The 27,567-nt window shown below is 39.4% G+C and overlaps 1 protein-coding gene across 1 annotated transcript in view; it reads left to right on the top strand.

Moving 5' to 3' along the window:
• The window catches only part of CAND1 (cullin associated and neddylation dissociated 1), a 42,753-nt gene extending 23,160 nt beyond the window's left edge, over positions 1 to 19,593 (top strand). Inside the window, exons 6-15 of the mRNA XM_046661820.1 lie at positions 24 to 129; positions 1,203 to 1,348; positions 4,818 to 5,110; positions 6,653 to 6,794; positions 7,147 to 8,640; positions 9,382 to 9,477; positions 12,483 to 12,652; positions 12,735 to 12,899; positions 14,348 to 14,455; positions 15,176 to 19,593. Coding sequence (XP_046517776.1) covers positions 24 to 129; positions 1,203 to 1,348; positions 4,818 to 5,110; positions 6,653 to 6,794; positions 7,147 to 8,640; positions 9,382 to 9,477; positions 12,483 to 12,652; positions 12,735 to 12,899; positions 14,348 to 14,455; positions 15,176 to 15,400 — 2,945 coding nt within the window. The 3' untranslated portion in view covers positions 15,401 to 19,593. The remainder of the gene's footprint in view (positions 1 to 23; positions 130 to 1,202; positions 1,349 to 4,817; positions 5,111 to 6,652; positions 6,795 to 7,146; positions 8,641 to 9,381; positions 9,478 to 12,482; positions 12,653 to 12,734; positions 12,900 to 14,347; positions 14,456 to 15,175) is intronic.
• Positions 19,594 to 27,567: the final 7,974 nt, after the last annotated feature.

The following is a 27,567-nucleotide window of genomic DNA, read 5'->3' as shown; positions in this document are numbered from 1 at the left end:
AAGAACCAGTATGCTTTTCTTAGGTGAATACCTTGAGAAGATTATTCCTTTGGTGGTAAAATTTTGTAATGTAGATGATGATGAATTGAGAGAGTACTGCATTCAAGCCTTTGAATCATTTGTGAGAAGGTAAGATTTTAACACATCTGTTTTTCAAATAAAAATTTTCCTTCAGAATAGAATAATAATTAAGATCTACATTAGGTAGGTGACGAGAAATGGGTTATTTTACTAATGGTGGCTAGGATTGAGTTTTGGATTTCAGATGTGTTTTAATTAAATTCTTGTTAAGCAACAACTGATAGCCAATATGATATTTGAAGTGAATATCATCTTATATTTTAAAATACGGTCCTTACATTTTTCTTGAAATGTTTCCTGCTCATTGTTAGGACTTTATTTAAAGAACTTGGCAAAGGTATTTCATGTCTTTTCACCAGTTTTTGACGTCTGTCACATCCATTTTTCTAGGGCAGTGATTTTCAATTTGGAAACCTTGGTAATAGTTAAAACTGTGCATTTATGGCTTTAAATAACAGACTTTGTCTTTGGCTAGAATTGACGGTGTCGCAGCACTATGTCTGGAGACTTCACTGTTTACCTGCAGTGATCCTTGCCACCCGTGGTTTAGAGGAGTAGCTTTATAGTCATGTCAGATTGCTTAAAATCAGAAATTATGGGATTCCTTTATGTCCTTTTAATTGAGAAGCAAATCTTTCCTTTATTGTTGTGCATGTGTATGTCCTGTCTTCTCGGCACAGAGCTAGAAGAACAAGACTAGATGAGTGTGCACTGGCACTGTCGCAGATAACCTTCGTGGCTGAAGACCATGCTTATCTGGGCTTGGTCTTCTAGTCAGAAATTGAGAAGATAGAGCATGTACAGATTTCTCTCTGCACTGCCCCACGTTAACTGTAACATACCATTTGTTGTTAAACTCATCCTGACTTCAGAGATGTTAGAATGTGGGGGGGATGGTTCATCTTAAAATTAAGTAGTTTGAAAAATAAATCTTTTAAAACATGAAGTCACTAGGAGAGAAAGATGAAGGGTCCTTGGTGTTGAAAGGCTGGGGACCACTTCCTGTGCTGTGTTAAAGGGAAGGAAAAAAATCTGATAATAAACCAAAATGTGGCTGATACTGAATCAAGGAGTACAGTCATTCAAGACAGCTTTTGATTTTTTTTTTTGTTGTTCTTCAGATGTCCCAAGGAAGTATATCCTCATGTTTCTACCATTATAAATATTTGTCTTAAATATCTTACCTATGATCCAAATTATAATTATGATGATGAAGATGAAGATGAAAATGCCATGGATGCAGATGGTGGTGATGATGATGACCAAGGTATTTCAAATTAAATAGAAGGAATTTGTTAAATTTTCCTGAAGAACCCAGTGGTATAGACGGAGATGGTTCTTACCCCAAATTGCACTGTTTGGTTTTTTGTTTGTTTTGTTTATAATAGTAAAATGGAAATGACCTCAATATTCAACAGTAGCAAGTTATGAAATAAATTATGGGGCATCCATGTATTGAATTGTTACGCAACATTTTCAAAATCACGTTCTAGAAAAATATTTCTTAAAGCAGTAAGTTGAGTGAAAAAGTGGGTAGCAAAAATTACTGTGTCCCAGTTTTTTAAAAATATACAGGGAAAAACTTGAAGATTTTTCTCTTGGCTAGCATGTTTGTAAGTGACTTTTGGTCTTTATTCTTAAGATTTTTTATAAAGCGTTGTTATAAGGAGGGGTCATAATGAATTATTTTAAAAAGTGTACCTATAGATACACATTCAGAGCGGTTTGGTTTTATATATATTTAACTTTCATGAAAAATCCTAAATATTATTGGAGGCTCCGTTTAGCTTCTGTGAGTAATCTAACTCTGAGGCTTCTGAGACCACTGTCAGCGTGCTGTGATTCGTGGTGTTGACTCTGGAAACGGGCAGTGGTTCAGGGTGTAGGACTGTAGTTGTTTTTGCTGGTGTCAAAGGATCGTAATAGAGGCGTTTAAATGGGCAAGTTACTAGGTATGTAGGTTGGTGGATTTCCGATTATTTTTATAGTACTTTTTAGTTTGATTCTTCGAATTTGTGTAATGACTTTCCTCTAAAGTCTATGTCATCCATCTTTTAAAAAACAAAACAAAAACAACTACAAAGAAACCTCTCTTGACCCCATATTGTATGCTAGCAGCTACCACCCAGTGTCTCTCCTCTACAACAGAACTCCTGCAAAGAACGCTCTCCAGTTGCTCCTCGTCTTCTCTCCTGAATTGGGTCTTCCACTGATGGACAAGATCGCCAGTGACCTCCGTGTTTGACTCCGCCTGTCGTCAGTCTCCGCGCATTTCTTATGTAACTTCCAGGCTACCACTCTCTCTTGGGTTTAGTCCTGTCTTGTGATTACTCCTTCTCGGCCTCCACGCTGGTTCCTCTTCATCACCCTGACCACTACACTTTGGAGATTCCAGGCCTACTCCTTCAACTTCTCTGTTACACTGTTATATTCTTGTTGATTCGCCTAGTCTCCTGACTTTAATACCAGTGTGCTGAAACCCCAAATTTTATCTTTACCCCAGATCTTTCCTGTGAATTCCAGGTTCATATATGCGACGCTCAATTGATTTGCTGCTTAGATATCTAAAATATCTTCTCTCCACCTTTCCCCCATCTCCTGCCTAACCTGTTTCTTTAGCTTTTCCATCTCAGAATGGCACCTCCATTCTTCCTAGTTTCTCAGGCCAAACAGGTTGAGGTTATGCCTGATGACTGACTCTCACACACCTCCTCATCCAGTCCCCCATCTCAGGGTTTCCCCTACTTCATCCTCTTACTGCCCTTTTCAGCATTTTGATTTTCTTCATTTCACTTAATCACTTTCTGACATAATTATCTTTCCACCTACTAGGTTATAGGCTTCATGAAGGCGGAGATTTTAATTTTAGTCTTTTTATTGCCTGCTTTTTCATAGTGCCTAGGACAGTGCTTGACACACAGTAGGGACTCAGTAAATATGTTGCATTAGTGAAGGGAAACCTTAGCTTATAACAGGAATATCCTTTGGAAAAAGCATTAACAGTATATGTTCCAGGTGTTGATTGTTGGTTTTTAGTGTGCTAAGTACTTAGGTTGAATACAAATCAAGTCATTCAGCTGCTTTATCGGTTACATGGATTATACCTAATAATTATCTTTCTACCATAGTATTGGTGTAACTTAGGAAATCAACCTAATTTCAGTGGTTAGGATATTTGTTAAATTTTTTATAACCTTTTTTTCAATAACGTATATTTCTGGAAAGTAATTCCCGTAGCTGGGTTGCCATGGGAAAAAGTTCATTTATTTATTTGCTCTTAAATAGTCTATTTTATTTTGATAGGACCTTGTAATTTTTATTCCAGTAGCTACTGGTGAATAAATTAGATGCTTTGGGTTTAGCAGTATTTGGTTGGGTTTTCTTATAATGTGCTAAGTGAAATTAAGTAAACCTTTTGGAGATTGGAAAATTTGATTATATATCCTAGGATTTTCTAAAGTATAGCTGGCTCCTTTAGCAGTCACTAAACTAATTGGAATATAATCCAGTGTAGAAATGACATCTTTTTTCCTTCGCTGAGGAATCATTTCAATGCTATGGTCTTACTTAAGAATGACAAAATTATTCTTAGATAATTTTAGAGTGTCCTGAGAACTGCTAATATTTTTGCCGTCCTCCTGACTTGATGTTACCCAGCTGATTCAGCTTCATGGTATTAGAAGGAAATAATTTTCAGAGAATATATACACACACAGGTTATCAACTCTACATAAGTGAGATGGAATTGTTAATGCCTGTGCTTGGAATATTGTTTTAATGTTTAACAGGACTTTGGAGAAGATGGCGCTCTGTTATGTGGGCAGAATTTTCTTGTTGTAATTGGGAAAGTAGAGTTTCTTTATACTACATTAAGACAATGTAATACCTTTTTCTGCTGAGAAAGATTCACCCTGAGCTAACATCTGTTGCCAATCTTCCTCTTTTTGCTTGAGGAAGATTCACCCTGAGCTAACTTTTGTGCCAGTCTTCCTCTATTTTTGTATGTGGGTCACCCCCACAGCATGGCTGCTTACAAGTGGTCTAGATCTGGGCCTGGCAGCCGAATGCATGCTGCCGAAGCCGAGTGCACCGAACTTAACCAGTAGGCCACCGGGCTGGCCTCAGACAATGCAATATCTTGAAAGGTTGAGCATGTGCATATTTGTTCCTAATAGCCCATCGGCAAATTTAGTGAAAAACCTTGTAGTCACCAAGAAAGTAGATTTCAGGATTCTTTTTCCTCCCAGAAAGGTAGTTCTACAACACATTCTGGGACTGAAAACCATTCTTTTTATCACATCATCTATAGCCACAAATCGGTTTCATAGTTTATCTTAGCTCTCCGATTGTGTAATTTTCCTATAGCGTCAATGAACTTCTATTCATATTGTTTAAAAGGCTGGGACATTTATGATTTTATAAATATTTTTGTTCTAAAGAAGTTTTATGTGTTAATTAATGATTTTAAAGGGTTAATAAGCAGCTCATTAGCCACAATAAATGAGAAAATGTTTGACAAATTAAAAACAGTCATGATCATTTTTCTGTAGAGGTTAATTTATGTGTAAATTTACATAAGTACACTGCATCTGTTTGAGTTCTAGGTCTTTTTAAGCTTATCTACTGCTGTGTATGTTAGTGGAAAGTTAGAAAACTGCCTTAGTTGTGAATGTCAGTTCACTTCCTATATTGAATGATAAACTTGATAGCCTGTTAACATTAAAACTTCTCTTTAGGGAGTGATGATGAATACAGTGACGACGATGACATGAGTTGGAAAGTGAGACGTGCAGCTGCTAAGTGCTTGGATGCTGTAGTTAGCACACGGCATGAAATGCTTCCAGAATTCTACAAGACCGTCTCTCCTGCACTGATATCCAGATTTAAAGAGCGAGAAGAGAACGTAAAGGCAGATGTTTTTCATGCATACCTTTCTCTTTTGAAGCAAACTCGTCCTGTGCAAAGTTGGCTGTGTGACCCTGATGCAATGGAACAAGGAGAAACACCTTTAACAATGCTTCAGAGTCAGGTCGGTGTCATGCAAGTAAATGTGATCTTTTAAAATTGTGTTTTTATATGTAAATGTGAGTGCCAGAACATCTTTAGAGAAACAGAGTTCTGTGATATGTTTGTATAGTAGTTTATGTATGTTCATATTACATTACTTGTAACTAGTTTACTCTGAATGAAGTTTTCTTTTTACTGGATAAACAGTATTAAAATAATTTTAAGATTCAGTAAAGTAATCTTTATCCCTGGTACCATTGGAGAAGTCTTAGAGCTATGGAGTCAGACTATTTGTGTTCATAGCTGGCTTAACTCTTAATTTAGTTGTGTGATCTTGGACAGGTTATTTAGTCATTTTATGAAACCTCAGTTTTTTCATTTGTAATAAAGATTAACTTAGAACTGTCTACCCAAGGTAGTGAGAGATGAGATGATTTGTGTAAGCATTTAATGTAGTGGCTACTACATAGAAAGTACTTAGATATGCTGGCTCTTATTATGAAAAAAATGCATATTTTTCACTTTAGGACATCTTTTGTAAGATCTTAAACAGAGCTATATACCTCCCATTTAGTAAATATTTAGTACATGCCAGGAATTTTTCTGTCTCATGTGTAATTCCTACAGCAGCCCCATGGTGTACATATTTGTCCATTTTTATAGATTACACAAGAGGTGTTGAGAGGGACTAAACAGCTAAACCAGAGGAGGAGATGTACATAGCATATCTGTCTTGTTTTCGAGTAGTACAAATGAAAAAAATTTGTGGTGAACTTAAAGGGGAACTTTGAATGTTAATTGTAGAAAGCAATGAGGTAAAGTGCATGGAGGACTGAAGCAACTGAGTAAGTTATAGCAGTCAGGTCAAATCAGGAAATTACGATGATGGTGTGAGGAATTAGATAGGTGTTTTCTTTTGTCTCTAGTTCTCAGACCGTTGTTTGATAATGGTGTGTGTCTGTATCCTGGCATCCATAAAATTTATTAGTAAATACCCTATTTTAGTTTTACCAACTAACAAAACATTAGAAAGTTTTGAGACATCTGTCCTTGGATCATACCCCTGCTGCTTGTAGCTACATTTGAAGTTGGGTTGATTTCATTGTAATAGCAAACTAAAAACAGAAACAAAGACCTATTTAATGGTTTCTTTTCCATAGTTTGTCTTTTTTTCCTTTAATGCTTATCTGTGCTATTTTTGTTGAAAATGCCATTTATAAATTATGCTCCTAAAATTTTGATTGAAAGTTATTTTATTATTTGGTTAAATTTCTGTTTAGTCTTTTGTAATTAAAAATTAATCAGGGAATACTATTTTGTTGCTCTGTAGAAAGCTAATGATAGCTTTTCTCTGTTTTCTTATTTATCAGTATGAAGCAAATACAGTTACAAGAGAACATATGTAAGAGATGCAACAGAATGTGTATCTAACAATAGTGGTTGGCAGATAGAAGAGTTAGAAATTTAACAAAAAAAGATATTTTCCTGTCCCCTGTAATTGGTGTTAAGTGTACTGAGGAAATACCAGTAGCTGAACCAGCTAATGAGTGTGTGATAATTACAGGTTCCCAACATTGTTAAAGCTCTGCACAAACAGATGAAAGAAAAAAGTGTGAAGACTCGACAGTGCTGTTTTAACATGTTAACTGAACTGGTAAATGTGTTGCCTGGGGCCCTAACACAACATGTTCCTGTGCTTGTACCAGGTATGAAAGAAATGGTAAATCACTTTCAGGTCTTAGTATAGACTTTATTAAGACTTAGATAAGCTTAAGTAATTGTTTCCTTTAAAAGGAAAATTTGTGACAACTTAATTTGCACATGAACTAACTCTGAGGGAACCATCTTAAACACCTAAAGTTAGAAATTTGCAAGTATAAAGTTTAAAATCTTAACGTAAAATTTTTGGCTTTAATATTTATCATAGGCTGTAGAATTTCTACTACTTTGAAGATAATGTGATGAATTGGAAACGTTAGCAATATTTTAGGGATTAGTTTCTGATTTTTCTTTCATAAAACTATACATAAAATTACTGGATTTTTGTTGGCTTTTTAGGAATCATTTTCTCACTGAATGATAAATCAAGCTCATCAAATTTGAAGATTGATGCTCTGTCGTGTCTCTACGTAATCCTCTGTAACCACTCTCCTCAAGTCTTCCATCTTCATGTCCAGGCTTTGGTCCCTCCAGTGGTGGCTTGTGTTGGAGACCCATTTTACAAGATTACGTCTGAAGCACTTCTTGTTACTCAACAGCTTGTGAAAGTCATTCGTCCTTTAGATCAGCCTTCCTCGTTTGATGCAACTCCTTACATCAAAGATCTGTTTACCTGTACCATTAAGAGGTTAAAAGCAGCTGACATTGATCAGGAAGTCAAGGAAAGGGCTATTTCCTGTATGGGACAAATTATTTGCAACCTTGGAGACAATTTGGGTTCTGACTTGCCTAATACACTTCAGATTTTCTTGGAGAGACTGAAGAATGAAATTACCCGGTTAACTACAGTGAAGGCATTGACACTCATTGCTGGGTCACCTTTGAAGATAGATTTGAGGCCTGTCCTGGGAGAAGGGGTTCCCATCCTTGCTTCATTTCTCAGGAAAAACCAGAGAGCTTTGAAATTGGGCACCCTTTCTGCCCTAGATATTCTAATTAAAAACTATAGTGACAGCTTGACAGCTGCCATGATTGATGCAGTTCTAGATGAGCTCCCCCCTCTTATCAGCGAAAGTGATATGCATGTTTCACAGATGGCTATCAGTTTTCTTACCACACTCGCAAAAGTGTATCCCTCCTCCCTGTCAAAGATAAGTGGATCCATTCTCAATGAACTTATTGGACTTGTGAGATCCCCCTTATTGCAGGGAGGAGCTCTTAGCGCCATGCTGGACTTTTTCCAAGCTCTGGTTGTCACTGGAACAAATAATCTAGGATACATGGATTTGTTGCGCATGCTAACTGGTCCAGTTTATTCCCAGAGCACAGCTCTTACTCACAAGCAGTCTTATTATTCCATTGCCAAATGTGTAGCTGCCCTTACTCGAGCATGCCCTAAAGAAGGACCGGCTGTAGTGGGGCAGTTTATTCAAGATGTCAAGAACTCAAGGTCTACAGATTCCATTCGTCTCTTAGCTCTGCTTTCTCTTGGAGAAGTTGGGCATCATATTGACTTAAGTGGGCAGCTGGAACTGAAATCTGTGATATTAGAAGCCTTCTCATCTCCTAGTGAAGAAGTCAAATCAGCCGCGTCCTATGCGTTAGGCAGCATTAGTGTGGGCAACCTTCCTGAATATCTGCCGTTTGTCTTACAAGAAATAACCAGTCAACCCAAAAGGCAGTATCTTCTGCTTCATTCCTTGAAGGAAATTATTAGCTCTGCATCAGTGGTGGGCCTTAAACCATATGTTGAAAACATCTGGGCCTTACTGCTAAAGCATTGTGAGTGTGCAGAAGAAGGAACCAGAAATGTTGTTGCTGAATGTCTAGGCAAGCTCACTCTGATTGATCCCGAAACCCTCCTTCCACGGCTTAAGGGGTACTTGATATCAGGTGGGTAGCTAGATTTTCTTGTTTTATTAGCAGTGGGTTGGTTGCCTTGAAAGATGCCTAGTGAGGAAGTTAAAACATTTTTGTATCTTGTTACATGTGGAAGCTGTTGCCTTATGTTATGATATGGAGCCGTATTCAGATGCCATTTTGTGTTCAAAAGGATAAAGAGGGTAATTAGATATGGTTAAATAAATATGTTCTAGTTCCTAGTGTTTATTATATTTTAATGTTACTCTCTTGACTTAAAATGTGGAAAAGATGTCTCTTGAATAATATATCCTGAGGAGCTTGCCTATTACTATAAATTATAACACTAAAATTGGTAAACTTAATTCAAATGAAAGATCCTAGTAGTGTCAACCCCGTTAGGCCAACTAGAAGGTAATAATAGCCACTCATTCTTGGAAATTGCTTTCTTTTTTACTAAAAAATTTGAAGATCTTATGAGCTGTTTATGGATTTAAGTAGTTCCCTTTTGTGAGGGCTAGGTCCTCCATTACTGCCGTCCCAGGCCGCCTCCTTCCCAGAAGAAGTTGTTTCTTTTGAAATCTGTTGGGAGTATGTTTCATGAGTTGAGTAAACTTTGCTCCATTAGTATCGTGAGAGCAATAAGAAATCCTCCTCTTGACCGAAGAGAATTTTAAAGAATTAAAGACACTGATATTATTTCAAGTGGAATGAAACTGATAAAGATGTCCATGGATTTTAGTGGACTTAGACTTACAATTTATTTTCAATTAGGCTCATCATATGCCCGAAGCTCCGTGGTTACAGCTGTGAAGTTTACTATTTCCGATCATCCACAGCCTATTGATCCACTGCTAAAGAACTGCATAGGTAAGTGGAAACAAAAATAAACATACTGATTAACTATTTAATAGTTAATTGTCAAACACTCATTTCAATAACTAAAGATATCACCAAGGAGCTACAGTGCTTTTAAGGGTCTGGTAATTGTTTCATTAAAGAGATAATTGATAATATATGGTCTTATATACTTATATTCTGTCATCCCATAGTTTGAAATTATGAGATAATTTTGCAAGTAACACTAAGATGTCTTTACAGTCAACTAGACATTTGATAATCATATTTTGGGATGACCTGAAAAAAACTAATGGATAAAGGAAAAAGATATTTGATCTGTTTGACCAGTCTGAAGTTTTCTCCCAGATATAAATGAGTCTCACTTGATCTGTTAGGGCCCCAATTTTCAGTTTTTAACTTGTAACCCTCCAGCTCCCAAGGGGCTCTCTGGAGACTTCCATATGTAAGGTGGAAACAACCTAAGAGTGAAAAAGATAGAGTAGGGTAGAGCTAATTCCCAGAAGAACTAAGAGGAGATACCCCAGAAAGACTAGAGCTGTCTCTATTTTTGTGAAGACAAGAATTAACCTTTAAGATGATGATGATGATGATGATGATGATTTTTTGTTTGATGAGGAACATTGGCCCTGAGCTTACATCTGTTGCCAGTCTTCCTCTTTTTGCTTGTGGAAGATTGTTGCTGAGCTAATGTCTGTGCCAGTCTTCCTCCATTTTATGTGGGATACTGCCACAGTGTGGCTTGATGAGTGGTCCTGGGTCCACACCTGGGGTCCGAACCTGCAAGCCCTGGGCTGCCGAAGCGGAGTACATGAACTTAACGACTACACCACTGGGCCAGCCCCTAGGATTATTTTTCATGATGTTACAGTTTCCATTTGTTTTCATCATCAGTTTTCCTAGAGTTGGTAGTAGCTTCAGAACTCGGTTTGATGCTTTCTTGAGGACAGAAGAAAGGGGATAAAGGGATATGGCAGAGAAGCATTGCAGTTTCATGCCATTCTGCAGGGCCAGAAAGGGAAAGAACATAATTTAAAAGAACTACAGAAAGGGATTATCAGTTCATGGTAAGGGGGACACAGGCATAAATGGGTGCTATTGCTGGGACCTAGAAATAATTCAAAGAAAGTCTTTGTCAGAAGATTCTTGCCTTTGTTCCCATCACCTGTTTTTTGCTTCGATGTATTAGTTCACATTTTTGATTTTGTACAAGATAGGACAAAGGAAGAGACCTGTGCCACATCTCTAGAGTCATCTTTCCAGGTTGACAGCAGTCAACCAGTGTCCCTTGTTGGTATAGTTATTTAGTCATGATGATGATTCTAGTTGACTGATGATCTAGTTCAGTATTATTTGTGACTATATGAACATCAGAACAACCTAGGAAGCTTTTTAAAAATTGAAACTCCTAGATCAAGGAGTTGGGCACCACTGATCCTAGTCCATGTCACCATTTGTCCATAATAATAGCAATATTTTACATGCTCTACTGAAAGTAGATACATACTTTGATTATTGTTCTAATCTATCATTTTAGTAATTCTAAACAAACGAGTAAAGAGGTTTAGTCTGGGAGATTTAAATTCTTTTTTTTCTTTTTTGGCTGAGGAATATTCACCTTGAGCTAACACCTGCCACCAGTCGTCGTCTTTTTTTTCTTTTGCTTGAGGAAGATTTGCCCTGAGCTAACATCTGTGCCAGTCTTCCTCTATTTTGTATATGAGTCGCTGCCACAGTGTGGCCACTGACGAGTGGTGTGGGTCTGCACCCAGGATCTGAACCCAGGCCGCCAAAGGGGAGTGCGCCAAACTTAACCACTAGGCCATGGGGTCAGACCCCCTTAAATTCTTTTTGAATCTAAACTGTGTCCTAAACTTTTTTTTGTAGTCAGTGCTGGGACTTTCCCGAGTGGTCAGCCTTGAGTTTACTGGTCTGTGGTGGTTAAAGTATTTCTTTACTCCCATTTTTCTTAATTGATGTTGTGATGCATTCAGGTTTCCTGGCAGCTCTCTTTTCCCCTGTGTATTCTAAAAGATTGTTGATGGCAGGGTTAAGATTACATAATGAGGAATGGGAGTTTCATACAAATACCACCAGGTGTGTACCAGACACTGTTCTCACATGCATACTACCAGTTCTGCTCGGTAGCCCTAAAATGTTTGTAGTCCTCATTTTGCAAACTGGGAAACTGAGGCTCTTGCCCAAAGTAACTTGCCAGAAGTTACACAGTTGACAAGTGAAATGCTTTGGTTCACCATCTGTGTGACTCCAAAGATCTTTGCATTATAGTTTCTTGCCCACATTTGAAAGAACAACTGCCTTATGTCTGGTTTTAAAGTGGCGATGTGTTTTCTTTAGCTTTTTGTCCTGTTTTAGGTTTCCTTTTCTCCTTTTCTACTCTTACCCTTTTATTTATGGATATTTATTGATATTTATTTATCAAAATAAAACGATATTTTATTTATCATCTAAGATAGAAATAAAAATAGGGCTTTTGGAGGCACATTTCTCTTTGTCATCTGATAAATTATGTGCTTGGTAACAGTATTTCATCTTTATCAAGCAATGGATCTGTCCTCACCTTGTTTATCTTGTTTTGAACTCAGTTTTTTAAATTCTATTTTTGTTGCTTTTGGTGCAAGTACCAGTTTTTAGCTCTGAGAATCATTCAAGTTATTCATCCTTGTGGCTGCTGGCTCCACCACTTCTCTGTACAACCCACCGTTTTATAAAGTATCTATAAATTGGAGAACTTTTTGGACTCTCACTCCCTACGCTCTGCATTGTAGGTGTTGAGAGTAGGTTATCAAGTCCACTCTGATTCAGACATAGTTTACCTGCTGCTGAAAGAAACTGTAGTTCGCTTAGGATTTCATCATGTTCTGCTGTGACCCGCATTGGAGAAATAACTGTGATAGCAGCAAAAATAAACTATCAGTTTAGATAAAGAATAAAGTGTATACGTAGTGTATCTTAAGCTTATTTAAGCTTAAGTTGCTTCTCTTACAATTTTTCAGGTGATTTCCTAAAAACCTTGGAAGACCCAGATTTAAATGTAAGAAGAGTAGCCTTGGTCACATTCAATTCAGCAGCACATAACAAGCCATCGTTAATAAGGGATCTGCTAGACGCTGTTCTTCCACATCTTTACAACGAGACAAAAGTTAGAAAGGAGCTCATAAGAGAGGTGAGTTAGTTGGATGACACTGTTTCTCTAAGCTTGTCTTTTACCTGTGAGGATGTCCGCTCATTCCTTTTTGTTTCAACAGGTAGAAATGGGTCCATTTAAGCATACGGTTGACGACGGCCTGGATATTAGAAAGGCAGCGTTTGAGTGCATGTACACTCTTCTAGACAGTTGTCTTGATAGACTAGATATCTTTGAATTTCTAAATCATGTTGAAGATGGTTTGAAGGACCATTATGATATTAAGGTAAGATGTTTGTGCCTGTTGATAGAATGTTTTAGAAGACGACTTTGCTAGAGTGACTTACACCCCTGTGATTTACTATTTTGTATTAAGTGAGAAAAATTGGTTTTCTTGTCATGACTTCAGTAAGTATGTTATAAACTATAATATGCAAAAGTGTGCATGTGATGCAGTGTAAAAGTAAGTTGACATAGAGGAAAAATCCAGAAACCTTTTTATTGGAGGAAGAAGTTAGGTCTCAGTGGATGGAAAATTCTAAGAAATTCTCTGCGCCAGCTTGCTTAGTGCATAGTTCCTGGATCCTTTCCCTCAAAAGAAGGTCCAGAAGGTTTTGCTGTTCAAAGTATAATCTGTGACCTTTTGGCCTGTCTCTTAGTATCGGACTGCAGCCACTACCCATGGAGAGTGTTCTGAATTTCCCGTGATTTTCTTGGCTCATTCTCTTTGGCTGTGGTAGAGTGTCCTCCCTGATATCTGTATTATTTACCTGAATGAGAGATTTTTGTTTTCTAATATAATATACGGGGTTTAATATCAAGACTTTTGTTACAGGAAGAACTGTTTTTGTTAAATGGAAGAACTGTTTTTCAGATACACAAAGCAGTCTGTGTAGAAGCAACTAGAAAGAAATCATATTGCTCCCTAGGTTTATAACATGAACTTTGCTTATAACTCCTTTGTTTCCTCTTTGCTCAAGTCCGTTTTAAACATGAACTATAAAAGGGTGATTTAAAAAATAAGTCAGTGCATTGCCTCCTTCTTCTGCTCTTCCATTCAAGGCCTTTGGTCAAGCAGGGAAAAGTGGTGGTTGAGTGGTAATTCAGCCGTACTATTAGAACGCCAACGTTTCTGTTTCCATATCTGATTGTATCCTGACCCTCCCAGAATTCAATGAAAGGAGCCCCCCCAAAATAATAGGATTCTCCTGTATGATTCTGCAGTTTATAGTCTAAGAGAAAAAGGATTATGAGTTGCTGGGCTTTATATGGATTAATCTGAATAACCAGTCTTCTTGGTTTTTTAGGAAAATCTGCTAAGACAGTGGAAACTTATTATAAAGCTTTTCTCCTTGTTCACTTGTTTTCTTGTTAAATGATTTTCCATTCTGGTGCACGTGAGCTTTTTAAAAAATACTGACTCTATGGCCCTATCATGAAGAATTAAGTAAAAGTCTCGGAAACGGGGCTGAGCCATGGGTCTATTTCTAAAGCTCCCCAGCTCTAATGTACAGCCAAGACTCAGAACCACTTTTCTGGTGCTGTACTTGAGGACCAGTTATAGGGAAGTCTCTCTAGTACTTGTAACTAAAATTCCTCAGATACAGTGTGAGACAAATCTGTGTGTTTCCAAATGACAGATTACATTAAAATAAAACTTCATGATGCATGCTAGTCATTTTCCTTTTAAAAGCTTTGTCAGAATTTGGAATTTTGTCTTTTTGTTCCTGATAGATGCTGACGTTTTTAATGTTGGTGAGACTCTCCACTCTTTGTCCAAGTGCCGTATTGCAGAGGTTGGACCGACTTGTTGAGCCGTTACGCGCCACGTGTACAACGAAGGTAATCATTGACCGGCATCGACTTAGGCCAGACATGGGTAGTCAGGATTCCTAGTCGATTCTATACTGTAGTTTTCCAAATTTAATCAGGCTAGACCCTGTGTAGCAGTTGGTTTTAAAAGTTAACCTATTGAAGTGGATGGTTTAGAAAACTTAGACTGTTGAATGCTATTCCTAAAAGTTTTAAATTATTGTTATAACAATATGATGCATATTTTGAAGTACTGATATGGGATAAAGTGTGATAGGGCCACAAAAGAGGAAATGTTTCAGTCTGGTGGAGGTGGCACGGGTGAGGGTCATAGAAAGCTTCACATGAGCATGATGACATTTAAAATGGGGCTTGAAAAGTCAGAATTACTTTTAGATTCAGAAGGTGAAACAGGGTTTTTCATATAAAAATAATTACATGCACTGGTGGAGGCCGAAGTAGGACTTGCTAAGCAGATTAAGGCTCTGGGTCCCTTCCTTTGTTTCAAACATGATGGCTCTAGAGTTTCTGTTTTTGTAATGGGCTTTGTGTAAAATACTCCCTTAAAAGAAAAGGTGACAGCTACTGCTAAAAAGTTTAAAAACAACTGTGCTTAAGAGTACAGTGTGCCTTTTGGACCTATGAAAGAGTAGCTTTGCTTTATTTACAAGAAATTTCAATGTGCTTAAATTTGGTTCATGTGTGAGCTGTGTTTTATAGCATATGATATAAATTTACTCGATGTTACAGGTGAAGGCAAACTCAGTAAAGCAGGAGTTTGAAAAGCAGGACGAACTGAAGCGATCGGCCATGAGAGCAGTCGCGGCCCTGCTGACCATTCCCGAGGCCGAGAAGAGCCCGCTGATGAGCGAGTTCCAGTCGCAGATCAGCTCCAACCCTGAGCTGGCAGCCATCTTTGAGAGCATCCAGAAAGACTCATCGTCCACTAACTTGGAGTCAATGGACACTAGTTAGATGTTTGCTCCATACGGGACCATTACGTTGACCATATGATGCACTGAATTGACAGGTTAATCATAAGACATGGAAAGAGAAGTGTCTAAAAGCTTCAAAATGTTCCACTTTTTTTTCCTTCATGGAGACAGTTTGGCTTTCTTCCATTGTTTTTGTAGCATTTATTTCAGAAATGTGTATTTCCATAATCCAGAGGTTGTAAAACCACTAATGTCTTAGTGGTTGGGGCAACATTTAAAATGGAAACTAAAAGTTAGGATTTATGGAGATAGGGTCCAGTATCTATTTGCCCTGTAATGTTTAGGATTAAAATGTTAAAATTTTGTGACCATGAATTTCTTTCTTTTATAAATTTTCTCTTATTTAAAAATCAAAAATTTTGCAAGACAAAAACCATGTTTCTTTTTCTTGTTTAACTTTTTATTTCTGCAACATAAATTGATTTTTAGCTGGCAGACAAGAATATCTGTGTAAGATTTGTTACAATTCAGAGGGTTTGCAGTTTAAAAAAAGATAATAAGGTATCATTTTTAAGTATAGGGATTGACAATATCCCTGTTGCGCACACTAATTTTGCATGAGCAAGTTTACAAATATGTATTGTCTGTAAAGCAGCATGTGCAGATTATTCATAATACAAAAGTTAAAATAAGTATTATTGTATTAGTGCAATTTTCAGATATTTATTTTTGCACAGAAAACACATATCTGGAGAGAAAGAGAGGAGTAAATTTTTGAAACTTTGGTTTTCTTAATGCCAGTGTGAATTTGCAGATGTTTTCAGCAAATCAAGTCACAATAACAATTTGCCACTTTTTTCTATTATAAATTTTCTTACACATTTAAAATTTGAATATTTAAGTGCTCAGTTTTTCTCAGTTACCCATTTGTGTGCGTGTGTTTCCACTTAGAAATTCGTAAAGCCAGATTTTTCTTTCATTCCCTTTGAATCTCTGCATTCCTAAACGAAGGATACAAATACTGTGTATGCTTTTGAATTTTATTTTTAGGAAAATTCTGAAGCCGGCTATCACAGGTTTGTTAGCTAATAATACTATTTTCTTTTAGTTGAGTTAGATTTCCCCCCTCTCTTGTAGAGCTAATTTACATTATTGTATTTGGTAAGTGTTAACTACTTTTCCTGATTAAGGGGTCTGTGCTGGGGGTCAACAAAGCTTTGCAGTACCTTTTATCGTAGTTAAAATTTTATTTAACATATCCTTCAGTGAGCTAGCTCATTTCACACTGTAGCCTCTTCCTTCAAATTTGTGGTGCTCCTGTAACAGTAAGAACTAACTTCTGAAATAAAAGGCATCTCCTAATGCTGTGCAAACCAGTTTACATGTGTTGAAGGAGGCAGTTGTACATTGAGTGACCAATTTTAAGCAATCAGATATTTGAAAACTGCACCCTTTATTTTTGAAACTGTGAATTAGAAATACTTTTTCTGCTGTATTACTTACCTGCTTTAACATCTGAATATGCAGTGACTTTAATTGATAACAACATACTGTGGTTATTAGATTAACAGCTTGATTTCAAAATGTTCAGATGATAATGCATAAGACATCATTATCAGTAAGGAGTTTGACTAATACATTGACATGAAACTTGACATGAAGTTGGTGCCATTTCAAAATGTGGCAGGTGATAATCTTATACCATAATTTGCATAAAACTGTAATAGAAATTTATTTTGAGATGTTAGTATATTATGTACTATGCATTACCGTGGTATAGATGTTGTGGATATATTTAAGTATTTGGTTACATGGTTTCACAATAAATTACAATACTGCAGGCTCTAGGACCAATTAGGAGACTGACATGCATATGTTGTGTGAATGTCTTAGTTAATTATCTGAAGTTAAATCCACATACTTTTCATGCATTGGATTTTCCTTTTTTTTATTTTTCAACTTCCAAGATGCATGGTGGGTTTTTTTTGAGTTTTGCAAGATGGCTAATTTCTCTAATATAGCTGAAATTCTATGTTTTAATATAAAAGAAATAGATTCTGCTCTTTTCTAGCCATAGATATGGTTTTAGTGTTTATATACATATATATAAAAAACATAACAAAATTACATAACAAACTTAATAACAGAAGAACACTCAGACTTTAAATGCTGAGTCATACCAGTTAACTCCACACTTTAGTGGTAATGTCGTGATACCGGAATGGAATTTGCAAGGTGTGGGATCCAGTCATAATCTGCCACTCATATTGTTTACTGGTCTTTTAAGTAGTATTAGGAAATTCTGCGTAGCAATTCTCCATATGTAGGCTCCTCAAGAGATCTAGAAGTTAACAGTAAGAAGACAGCTGTTTGATTTTCTTGAAGATGTTTAAATTGTTTAGATCTACCTGATTTCTTTTTAAAGAGTGGCCAGTATGGGGTTGTATTTTGAGGTCAGGTTAGGTTATGAAACTAAGGCGGAAAGGGAATTTGGTATGGCAAGGCCTAACCTAAAAATTTATTTCTCAAATCAATAGCACTGAACAGTAATTTTTAAAATGGTAGTCATGTGGTCATTAATGATACCTAAAGATTCTTAACCACTGGGGAATTAGAATTCTTAAAAGGTTGAAGTATTACGACTTCATCAAGTGTTTGAATATTTACCTAATTTTTATGTAACCATAATTAACCAAATCAGTCAGTTTTTAGCAGTTTCGTTGGGTAAATGGTTAATAACAGGGTCGTATCTAATTCAGCCACTTTTAAGGGATGTTCTGATATCTTTATGTCTAGCTCAGTCTCAGACATAATATGAATATGATTATATAAGCATAATTTAAATTCAAAATAATGAAATACATAAAATCCTTAGTCATTGAAAAATTCAATTAATTGGTTAATTAATAAGCCTTGTACGCTGTGTTTAGCCACATGACAAAGTATATTGTAATACTTCACAGTTTAAAAAGTTGAAGTAACATTTTCTGCCCACATTAAATTCTACCCCAAACTTAAATTGTTAAAATTAACTGCCAATCTCTAGATATATTTGCTTAATAAATGTTTTGATATTAAAGAGCTTAAAAATTTCAGCAAATAAATTTTGGGTTCTAGCTCTATCGTAAATTGAATCCTAATTGTCAAACCACTGCCACCTCAGATTCATATCTGTTCTTAAAATCTTCTTTAATCCTCTCTGGGATGGAAAGTGGACAATACAGTTAACAGTTCATTTAACTGTTTGGGAAAAGGGTATTCTGGTTTTAACTGACTTTCCCAGTTAATTAAATAAAACTCCTTTGATACCTTTGGTTGCAAAAATGGAGCACAGTGGAAGTATTTGGTGACAAGCTGCCAAGAGCTCACCAGATAAGACCATTTTCTTAAGAAAGATGCACAACGAAATTACGTATTTCCTCTTTACAGTACAGTAAGTTGCTTGTTTTCCTATTAGTACTCAAAAAATAAGATTCTGCAAACACCTGTACTGTAATTTAGGGCAAGATTTATCAGCAGCATGTTTTTGCTGCGTGTAACAGAAAGCTCTACGTTCAAAAAGGGAAAACTAACTTCAGTTGAAACTACTGAGGGGAGTACTGTAGATAATTTTACTTTGTTAGACCTTGTAGTCAATGTGTGTGTGAATGACTGTTAGTAGAGGGAGTCTTAATATCCTGACGTCTTCATACTTTTTAATTCTGATCTTCAATGATTATCAGTGATGATTTTGGCAAACTGAATTAAGTTCACTTAGGTCTTAGAGGAGAAAAAACTTACATTCTGTGAACTGAAATTCTTTCCAAATTAGGGAATATTGGAATTAGTGTATATAGCCATTATTAGTAACTAATGGTTGATGCACATTGAGTAATTTTATTCTAGAATGCTGTCTCACAAAAAAGTCTATAGAATTGTACTCCAGAACTGGGTAATGTATGATACCATGATAACCTCATGTTTTAATAGCCTGTAATAATCCTGTTACTCTGAAAAGCTGTTCTACTTGTTTCACAGACATTTCACTTTTAATATAAGCCTAGCTGCTTGCTTAGGTAAGGGCAGCTAAATGGTGGACGCTTACTATAATTCCAGCATAGTATTTTTAAAGACACACAGATGTGCATTTTGCTTGGAATCATTACCACCTGTGAACTAAATTAGGCTTTCCTAAAGGTTTGGAAATAAACTCCTGGTTCCTTATTCTAGAAATAAAATCCATACTTTCCTCCAGAATTTACACTTTATTAGAAAGATGCCTGTTCTCTTTAGATCAGCATTTCTGCGCCTTGGCACGGTTGACATTTTGGACTGGGTAATTCTGTGTTATGGGGCTGCCCTGTGCATTGTAAGATACTAGCAGCATCCCTGGCCTCTACCCACTTAGACACTGCTAGTACCAGTGCTACCCCCAGTTGTGACAACCAAATGTCTTCAGCTCTTGCTAAATGTCCCCAGTGGAGGGGGCGTGGTGGGGGGGTGTGCACAAAATTGCCCTGATTGAGAATCACTATTTTAGAGAAAGATTTTTCTTCATTTCTAGCAGCTATTCCATACATGTCGAAGTTTTCAGACCTTAAGTCAGTTCTTAATCTTTTACCTAGATGTAAGTATAGGGGCCGGCCCAGTGGTGGGGCGGTTAAGTTCCCACACTCCACTTCAGCGGCCCCGGCTTCGCTAGCTCGGATCCCAGGCGTAGACCTAGGCACCGCTTATCACGCCATACTGTGGCAGGCGTCCCACATATAAAGTAGAGGAAGTCGGGCACGGATGTTAGCTTGGGGCTAATCTTACTCTAAATAAATAGATAAACTGATAAGTATAGCTTCTAATCAACTTGTTTTCTTCCACCAATTAGAACTATCATGATTTAGTGAAAATAGTTTTCTACTCGATATACGATTGCTGACTTATGGATAGTCTTTCGTAAATCGCTTAACATAGATACTGTTTTTCTCTGGCTAGGAGATGCATTCTGCATACTTTATAGCTCCACCACGACACGGAGGGTGAGGCAGTTAGAGTGCTTTGTAGTCGTGCTGTACACAGGTGAGCAACAGTAGCCATGAACCGCTAGTGCATTTTACTTGAGTTCTTGTAAAAACAGTAAATGGATTTTCAACATTACTCATTTACATTCTCTTCAAGAGAATAGTTTGTGCATTAATTTACTTTCTTGAACTAATGACTTGTTTCCCAGTATGGGTAGTTTCCTGTTTAGCTGTAATATTTAAAGACATGCCAGATAGTGATACTTTGTATAATTCCAAAACAATATATATTTGAACTTTGAAAGCAACTATTAAAGTTAAGATGACTATGGCAGATTTTTGCTATTTTTCTAGGATTAGCTGATGTTTCTAGACAATAAAATGCTTCTCTCTGAATCTTGGGACCTAAACAAGGGATATTAAAGACCCATGGTGGTAGGCAGGCGGCAGGAAAGCTACCGCCACTTGCCTGTTCTTTGAAACAAGACTGATGAGTGAGTGAGTGATCTTTCAAGCTTCAGAACGACTTCAGTCGCACTTGGGAGAATTGGCATAAGCAAAAATTATTTTCCTTTGACATGATGTTACTGAAATATTAATAGGGCTGATTCATCAGCAGTTTAAGTCCAGAATGCTGAGTTTGGAAACCCTGAGAATCATTTATAGTCTTTAAAATCTACATTTAAAAGATTAAGAAATTTCTTTCAGCATCAGTTGTCCTTGAAGGTACAGTCAAGTGTTATGGAATGACCACATGTGGCTGCCCAGGTACAGCCCACTGCTGAGCTGTGCACTGCCATAGCCTCTGCTTACAGTGTCTGTGGCGAAGATGGGTACAAAACTTAGTATCACGCCACCTCCATCCTGTGAATGGAGCAAAGGCAACGCTAGTGACCTTCCCCTCCTTCCCTTGGTACCTCCTACTCCTCGGTCCTATGTACTGGACGTTGGCGACAGTGTTGGGAAAACACACTCTACATAATTACTATCAAATAGTGTTGTAATAGGGCAAGTACAGGGTTCCGTATGATTTGTGGCACAGGTTCCTGGTCTGGGGATCTGAACAAGCAAACCAAGGAAGTTGTGTACTCCTTGTGGTGGGAACAGATTGGCAAAAGCATAGAGCCCAGACGTCATGGTGTGTTCAGAAGCGGAGTTGTAGTCTGGAATGTAAGAGGGAGAGCAGTGAGTGACTAGTGAGGGTACATTATAGGGGCCTTATAGACAGTTTGGATTTAATTTCAGGGATGATGGCAAGCCATAGACTGAAAAGCCAGGCAGTCATGGGATCAGATCTGTGTGTTTGAAAAATTGGCTGCAGTTTAGAGAATGGATTGGAAGGAAGCAAGGTAAGACTTGAGCTAGGATGTTACTGCATGGATACAGGGGAGGGAATGGGGTGCTGTAGTGTTGGGGTGGAAGTCAGGATGTTTGCGATGAAGTTGACAGGACAGCAGTTGATCCGACATTGGAAGTATATGATTATGTTATGCTGCAGTACAACAGTCCCCAGAATAGGTGGTTTAGGGCAACTTCTACGTGTCTTGTGGGTGGGATGGGGGGAATTCTGCCCATCCTACTGGGACCAAGTTACCATTAAATGTCAGTTGCTGTGGCAGGGGAAAGTGAGAAGTGACATTTGTCCCCTTGTGCTTTCTGTCTGACGATGACATTCCCCACTTGTGACCACATTTGGGCAGGCAAGAAGTCACGGTCACACCTAACGGCCGGGCACTCATTCACGAGGCATTGGTGACAGTGAGCTCAGCTGAGTGACCCTCCTTAGAGGCACTGGGGCAGAGGAGTCCCATCACATTGTGTGCCCCGCCACAAGCAGCGCCGGGTTAGATGTTCCCTTCTTCCACAGGTTCTTTTCGGCCACCCTGCTGCTGCGCTCCCCTAAGGTCATCCCCACCCAGTGCCAGGAACTGGCTCTTCCCTCCTCCCCTTGTCTCTTCCTCTTCCCTGTTGTCTACACCACCCCTTCCAGAGGAACAAGCAGATTGTGTTACCCTCTTTTTAAGCTGTGGCCCCCAATCCCATGGGGAGTGGATCATCTGCCTCAAGCATTTTTCCTCTTCCCATTTCAAGTGTATTTTTCCAAACAAAAACAGCAAGTCTCCCTAAGTGCCAGCAATGTAGATGTTTTCTGGCATGTACCTATGTAGATACCCTATTCAATATTCCAGCCCCAGGATTCTTGCTTTTTACCCTCATCTCTCCTGTTTCCACCAGCCCCTCCGAAGGCTGCAGCGTGGATGTTTCCATCCGGAGCTGTTTGAACATAACCTCCAGTATCCTCTAACTAGGACATGCTGTCCATCAGGTTCTGTCCTTGCTTGCTCTAAGCTGATCATCGACCTCAGAATCCTGCAGGCTGTTTCCCACCATTTCTCTAGTCCGTCCTAGCCTCTGTCCCCGCAGCCTTGGTCCCCTGGTTGATTTTATATGTGGCTCACTCATGAAAGTACTTGTCCTTTTATTACATTTAATGACGCTCCCTCTCCCATTTCCCACACCTTCCTTTCAGTGTGACACTTAACCCTCGCTTCCGTTCCCAGCATACCACCATTAATTTCATTTTATCAATACAATTAAGGTCATCATTCCTCTCCTTTCACCTAACAATCTCACGTCCATTCCCACTCTCATATCCTCGTCTCATAGACTGACTTGTTGCCCTTGGTTCAAGACCAACCTCCTGAGAGCCCAGCCCTCTGCAGTGACCCCAGCCCTCTGCAGTGACCCCCCACCCCAGATTTTGGCTAAGTTGGTCCTCCATCTCTTCCCTTTAATTTCAACACTGGTTCCATCTGCTGGGCCCTCAAAAATACTCTGAGGTCTCATCTAAACGACTGAAGCTTTTTTTATTGCATCTTTCACCAGATGCGACCGATCTGTAGAGTTAGATTTGCTTTCCTGATGCTTTGCCTTCTACTTACTTCTTACCTTTTCTAATCTGGCTTTCATCCCTCTGTTGGTGATCAGAGCAAAACCATTTTGGTAAAGTCTGAGATGCCAAAAGGTCTTTAGTCCTTTCCTCTCTTGAACATATTGATGCTAACACTTGGTCACTTCCTCCATGAGACTACTTGTGGCCTTGGCTTCTAGGACACTCCAGTCTTCTGGGGGTCTCCTTGTACCTGTGAGGCCATTGCATCTTAGCTTCCTTAAATATCGTTCACTAGGGCCTTCAGTCCACATATCTTCTCATTATATATTATCCTTCCTGGGTCATCTCATCCACCCTCATGGTTTACTTGTCATTGATTTCTAAATCTGTATACCTAGCCCCGTGCATGACCCTGCATTTCAGACTACAGGCATACCTTGTTTTATTGCACTTTGCAGATAATTGCATTCTTTCTAAGACCCTCCACCAGCAAAAAGATTATAACTTGCAGAAGGCTCAGATGATGGTTAGCACTTTTTAGCAATACAGTATTTTTAAAATTAAGGTATGTACATTGTTTTTTTAGACATAATGCTATTGCACATTTACTAGACTGCAGTATAGTGTAAACATAGCTTTTATATCCCCTTGGAAACCAAAAAATTCATGTGACTCGCTTTATTGTGATATTTGCCTTATTGCAGTAGTCTGGAATGGAACCCGCAGTCTCACCAAGGTATGCCTGTTTTATGTCAAACCACTTGCTGGACACCCCGTAAAGGCATCTCAGACAGCACAGCTGCAGCTGAGTTCAGCATCTTCCCCTGGTTTTTCCTGCCTTTGTGTCTTTGCTGATGGCACCCTGTTTACCCACCCACTCAAGCCGGACCTCTTAACACAAGTGTGGAGGGAAAGTAACACAAAGAACAAGAACTGTGCTGCCAGACGTCACCTGGGTTTCAATCTTGGCTGAATCTTAGCTGTTTGACATGTAAATCACTTAGCCTCAGTTTCCTCATCTATAACATAGGGATAAAAATAGTAGCTCCCTCATAGGGTGATTGTGAGGATTAAATAGGAATTCTTGTAAGACACTTAAAACTGCCTGGCACAGAGTGAGTGCTATATCTCGGTTAGCTCTTATTAGCATTCTGCCTGTTTTATTTCCTAAATATCTCTCAGGTCCAACCTTACTACTATTTCGGTTCGAGACTTCACTTCCTCTTTACTAATTGATCGAACTCCTGCAAATGTCTCCTAATTGATATTTTTGTGTTCATTCATTCATTCAGCAAGCTAATTTTTCAAGTACTTTGCTGGGTCCTGCAGGGGCTGCAGAGGCAGATGAGAGAGAGTACCTGATCTGAAGAAGCATGCTGGTGGCCATGAGAAGACTGACATAAGGAAGCACCATAAAATCCTACTGTGTGAGTGTGTGTCCAGGAGACATAGGGGGTGACGATGGGGGGATGGTCCATTCTACCTGGGTGGGGCCCAGAAGGTTCATAGAAGAAATGACGTGTCTTGAGATAAGAGGTATTCCTTAGAAGAGTGGTTTTCAAGTGAATGTGCACCACTGTCACCTGGAGGGCTTGTTAAAACAGATTGCGAGGCCCCACCACCAGAGGATCTGGTCTAGTTGGTTGGAGTGGGGCCCAATAATATGCATTTCTTGTAAGTTCCCAAGTCCCAGCGTTGCCTCGGCAGACCACACTTTGGGAACCACTGCATTAGGATATCCAGAGGGCATCCATTCCGAAGTCCTCTCTCCACACAACTGCCAAAACAGTGGTCTTGACCATCTCGCATCCTTACACTACATCTTTCAATGGCTCCCTTTTGCCCACCAGGCAAGTACAAGCTTACTTGTCAGATCTGGCTACTGTCTGTCCCTCTAGCCTCAGCCTCTGTCACATCTAGGACTGACCTTTATCCCCAGAGGGAATAGAATAGTTCCCTCAGCCACCATGCTGTTCATTACCTTCCTACCTTTGCTCAAGTTCAAGATAATGCTGTTTGCCTGGGATATCTTGCCTTCTCCTCCCTTTATGTGGCTGGCTGCTATCTTGTGGGCTGAGTCAAGGACTCCAGGAAGTCTTCCCTGCTGTCAAGTGACAAAAGGGCACAATTTGGGGCCAAGTCCCATGTTTGGAGTCTGATCCCATTACCATGCAAGTAATACAGTCCAATTTCTTTGAAAAGCACCTCTCTGTTCACATTTTGCAGACAGTGCCATCCCCCAAGTCATCGCAGTGGTTGCTGGGTGGGAGAGGGCAATGGGAAGAGCCACCTGATCGACTGTCCATGGCCAGCCCTTTAAGGGAACAATAACCACCAGCAACCAGTCCCATTCCGTGTGTCACAGCTCACAGCTTGGAGTCCTCTTTGGGGCTTGGCTGGACTCAAAGGATCCCTGCTCTGTCTGGTCTGTGACTTCCTGTACTCGGATGCCCTCTGCTCAGTCTTCTAGAAGTTTCTCAGAATTTTTGAAATACTTGGGCCTTCCCTTCTGCTCTATATACTGTTTTGGATTTATTCCCTTTTACAAATGTTTACTGTCATTTCAGTAGAATTTGAGACTGAATAAATAGCACATAGGTTAGTCCGCCATCCCAAAGCCTCTGTCATTTCTTGGTCTCCTCTAACGCTGTAATGAGAAACAGAATACCATAGTCGTTAAAGAGCTCAGGCTGTAAACCTGGGTTCAAATCTGGTCCTACCACTACTTACTCGTGGGACTTTGGGCCAATTATTAATGCTTCTGGGTCTCTTTCCTCGTTAGTAAAACAGTTATATATTTGGAAAAATATGGTTATTCATAAGTGACTGCCTAAAGGGAGCTTAATAGTTCACTCATTGATTTGTCCTTGTCTCACTCCTGTTGCTGATTAGTTGGGCTTTTCTAAGCAGGGGGAGGGATGTTATGATAGATACTTTGAGGGGTCTTTTTACCCCATATTTTGAAAATGCTAGGATGGCTCAATATTAGAAACTATATCAGCATAAACTATGATATTAGTAAACTAACATAGTAAAACTATAAAGACCAGTTGTCAGAAACCAAGAAGAGAGAGTATCCTGAATATGCAACACTGAGACAATTTGATTTGAAGTCCACTGCCAGACTACCAGGGTTAGTTCTTGCACAGCATTATCTTGGAGGTTTTCAAAAGGTGAAATAGAGCAAGAAAAGATCATGAATGACAGGAAAAGAAAAGAGATGAAGGAGGGCGGGTCAAGATGGCAACGTAGGAAGATCCTGAACTCACCTCCCGCCAAAGACACATCGAATCTACGGCTACACATGAACAATTTCCTCTGAGAAAACCTGAAAACCAGCTGAGCAGCTTCTTCACATGGTGCACGGGAAAAGGGCCACATGGAGGGCGTAGGAGATGCTGAGAGGTGATCTTGCCATACAGCCCACCTCTAGCAGGGCGACTCCCAATCAGGGGCTCACAAACCTGGAGCTTCTCCCTGAGGAATGAAGGGCTTGGACCCCACATTGGGCACCCCAGCTTTTAAGACCTGCACCTGAGAGATGAGCCCCCAAGACATCTGGCTCTGAAAATCATTGTGGCTCACATCCACGAGGCCCGAGGGGCTACAGGAAACCGAGATCTGCCTCTGAAGTGGCCCGGTGCAGAGTCACCAAGCGCCCAGACTTAGTGAAAGATTTGTTTGCTGTTCTTCAAGTGCGTCGGGAGGGCAGGGGCCTGCTGGGAAACTCTCGAGATGGAGACACCGGCGGGCGCCAGTTTTGCCGTCTTCTGCCACCTTGCTAAAGCCAGTGGGTGCCATCTTTACCCTCCACCTGGTGGGCACCATCTTTTGTTCTTTCTTTTTCCTCTGAGGGTGTCATCTTTGCACTTTCCCTCTGCCGCGCTCCATGGTGCCAGTATGTCTCAGGGGGAGCTTTTACACGTGTTTGGTGCCCAGGTTTTTGTAGCTGCAGCCCAGGGGACGCCCCTTGATTGGCTCTGGAGGCCAGGGGTGCTTGCGCCCCTGGGTTCCATGGAACTGTGACAGTCGGAGGGACCACCCCAGGGCACTGCACAGACACAGACTGAAACACCCGCCACCTTTCTGTGGAGGAGGCCTGTTGCTCGTCCTGAGGGGCAGCTTTCTGGGTGGGCACATTTACAGGGGCCTGCAGAGGTTGACGGGTGCAGTCTTTGCACTCTCCCTCTGCTTGCTCCAGCTCACTGCTATCTCCCAGGAAGGAGCTTATACACTCCTCTGGCATCCGGATTCTTGTGGCTGCTGCCGGGGAACACCGCTCCCTCTCCTGGCTCTGTTGGCCAGTGGGGCTTGTGCTTGTGG

The sequence above is a fragment of the Equus quagga genome, chromosome 1 (genome assembly GCF_021613505.1).
Source record: "Equus quagga isolate Etosha38 chromosome 1, UCLA_HA_Equagga_1.0, whole genome shotgun sequence".
Taxonomy (NCBI): Eukaryota; Metazoa; Chordata; class Mammalia; order Perissodactyla; family Equidae; genus Equus; species Equus quagga.
Note: the sequence above shows the minus strand (reverse complement) of the source record. Positions and strands in the feature narration are given on the sequence as shown.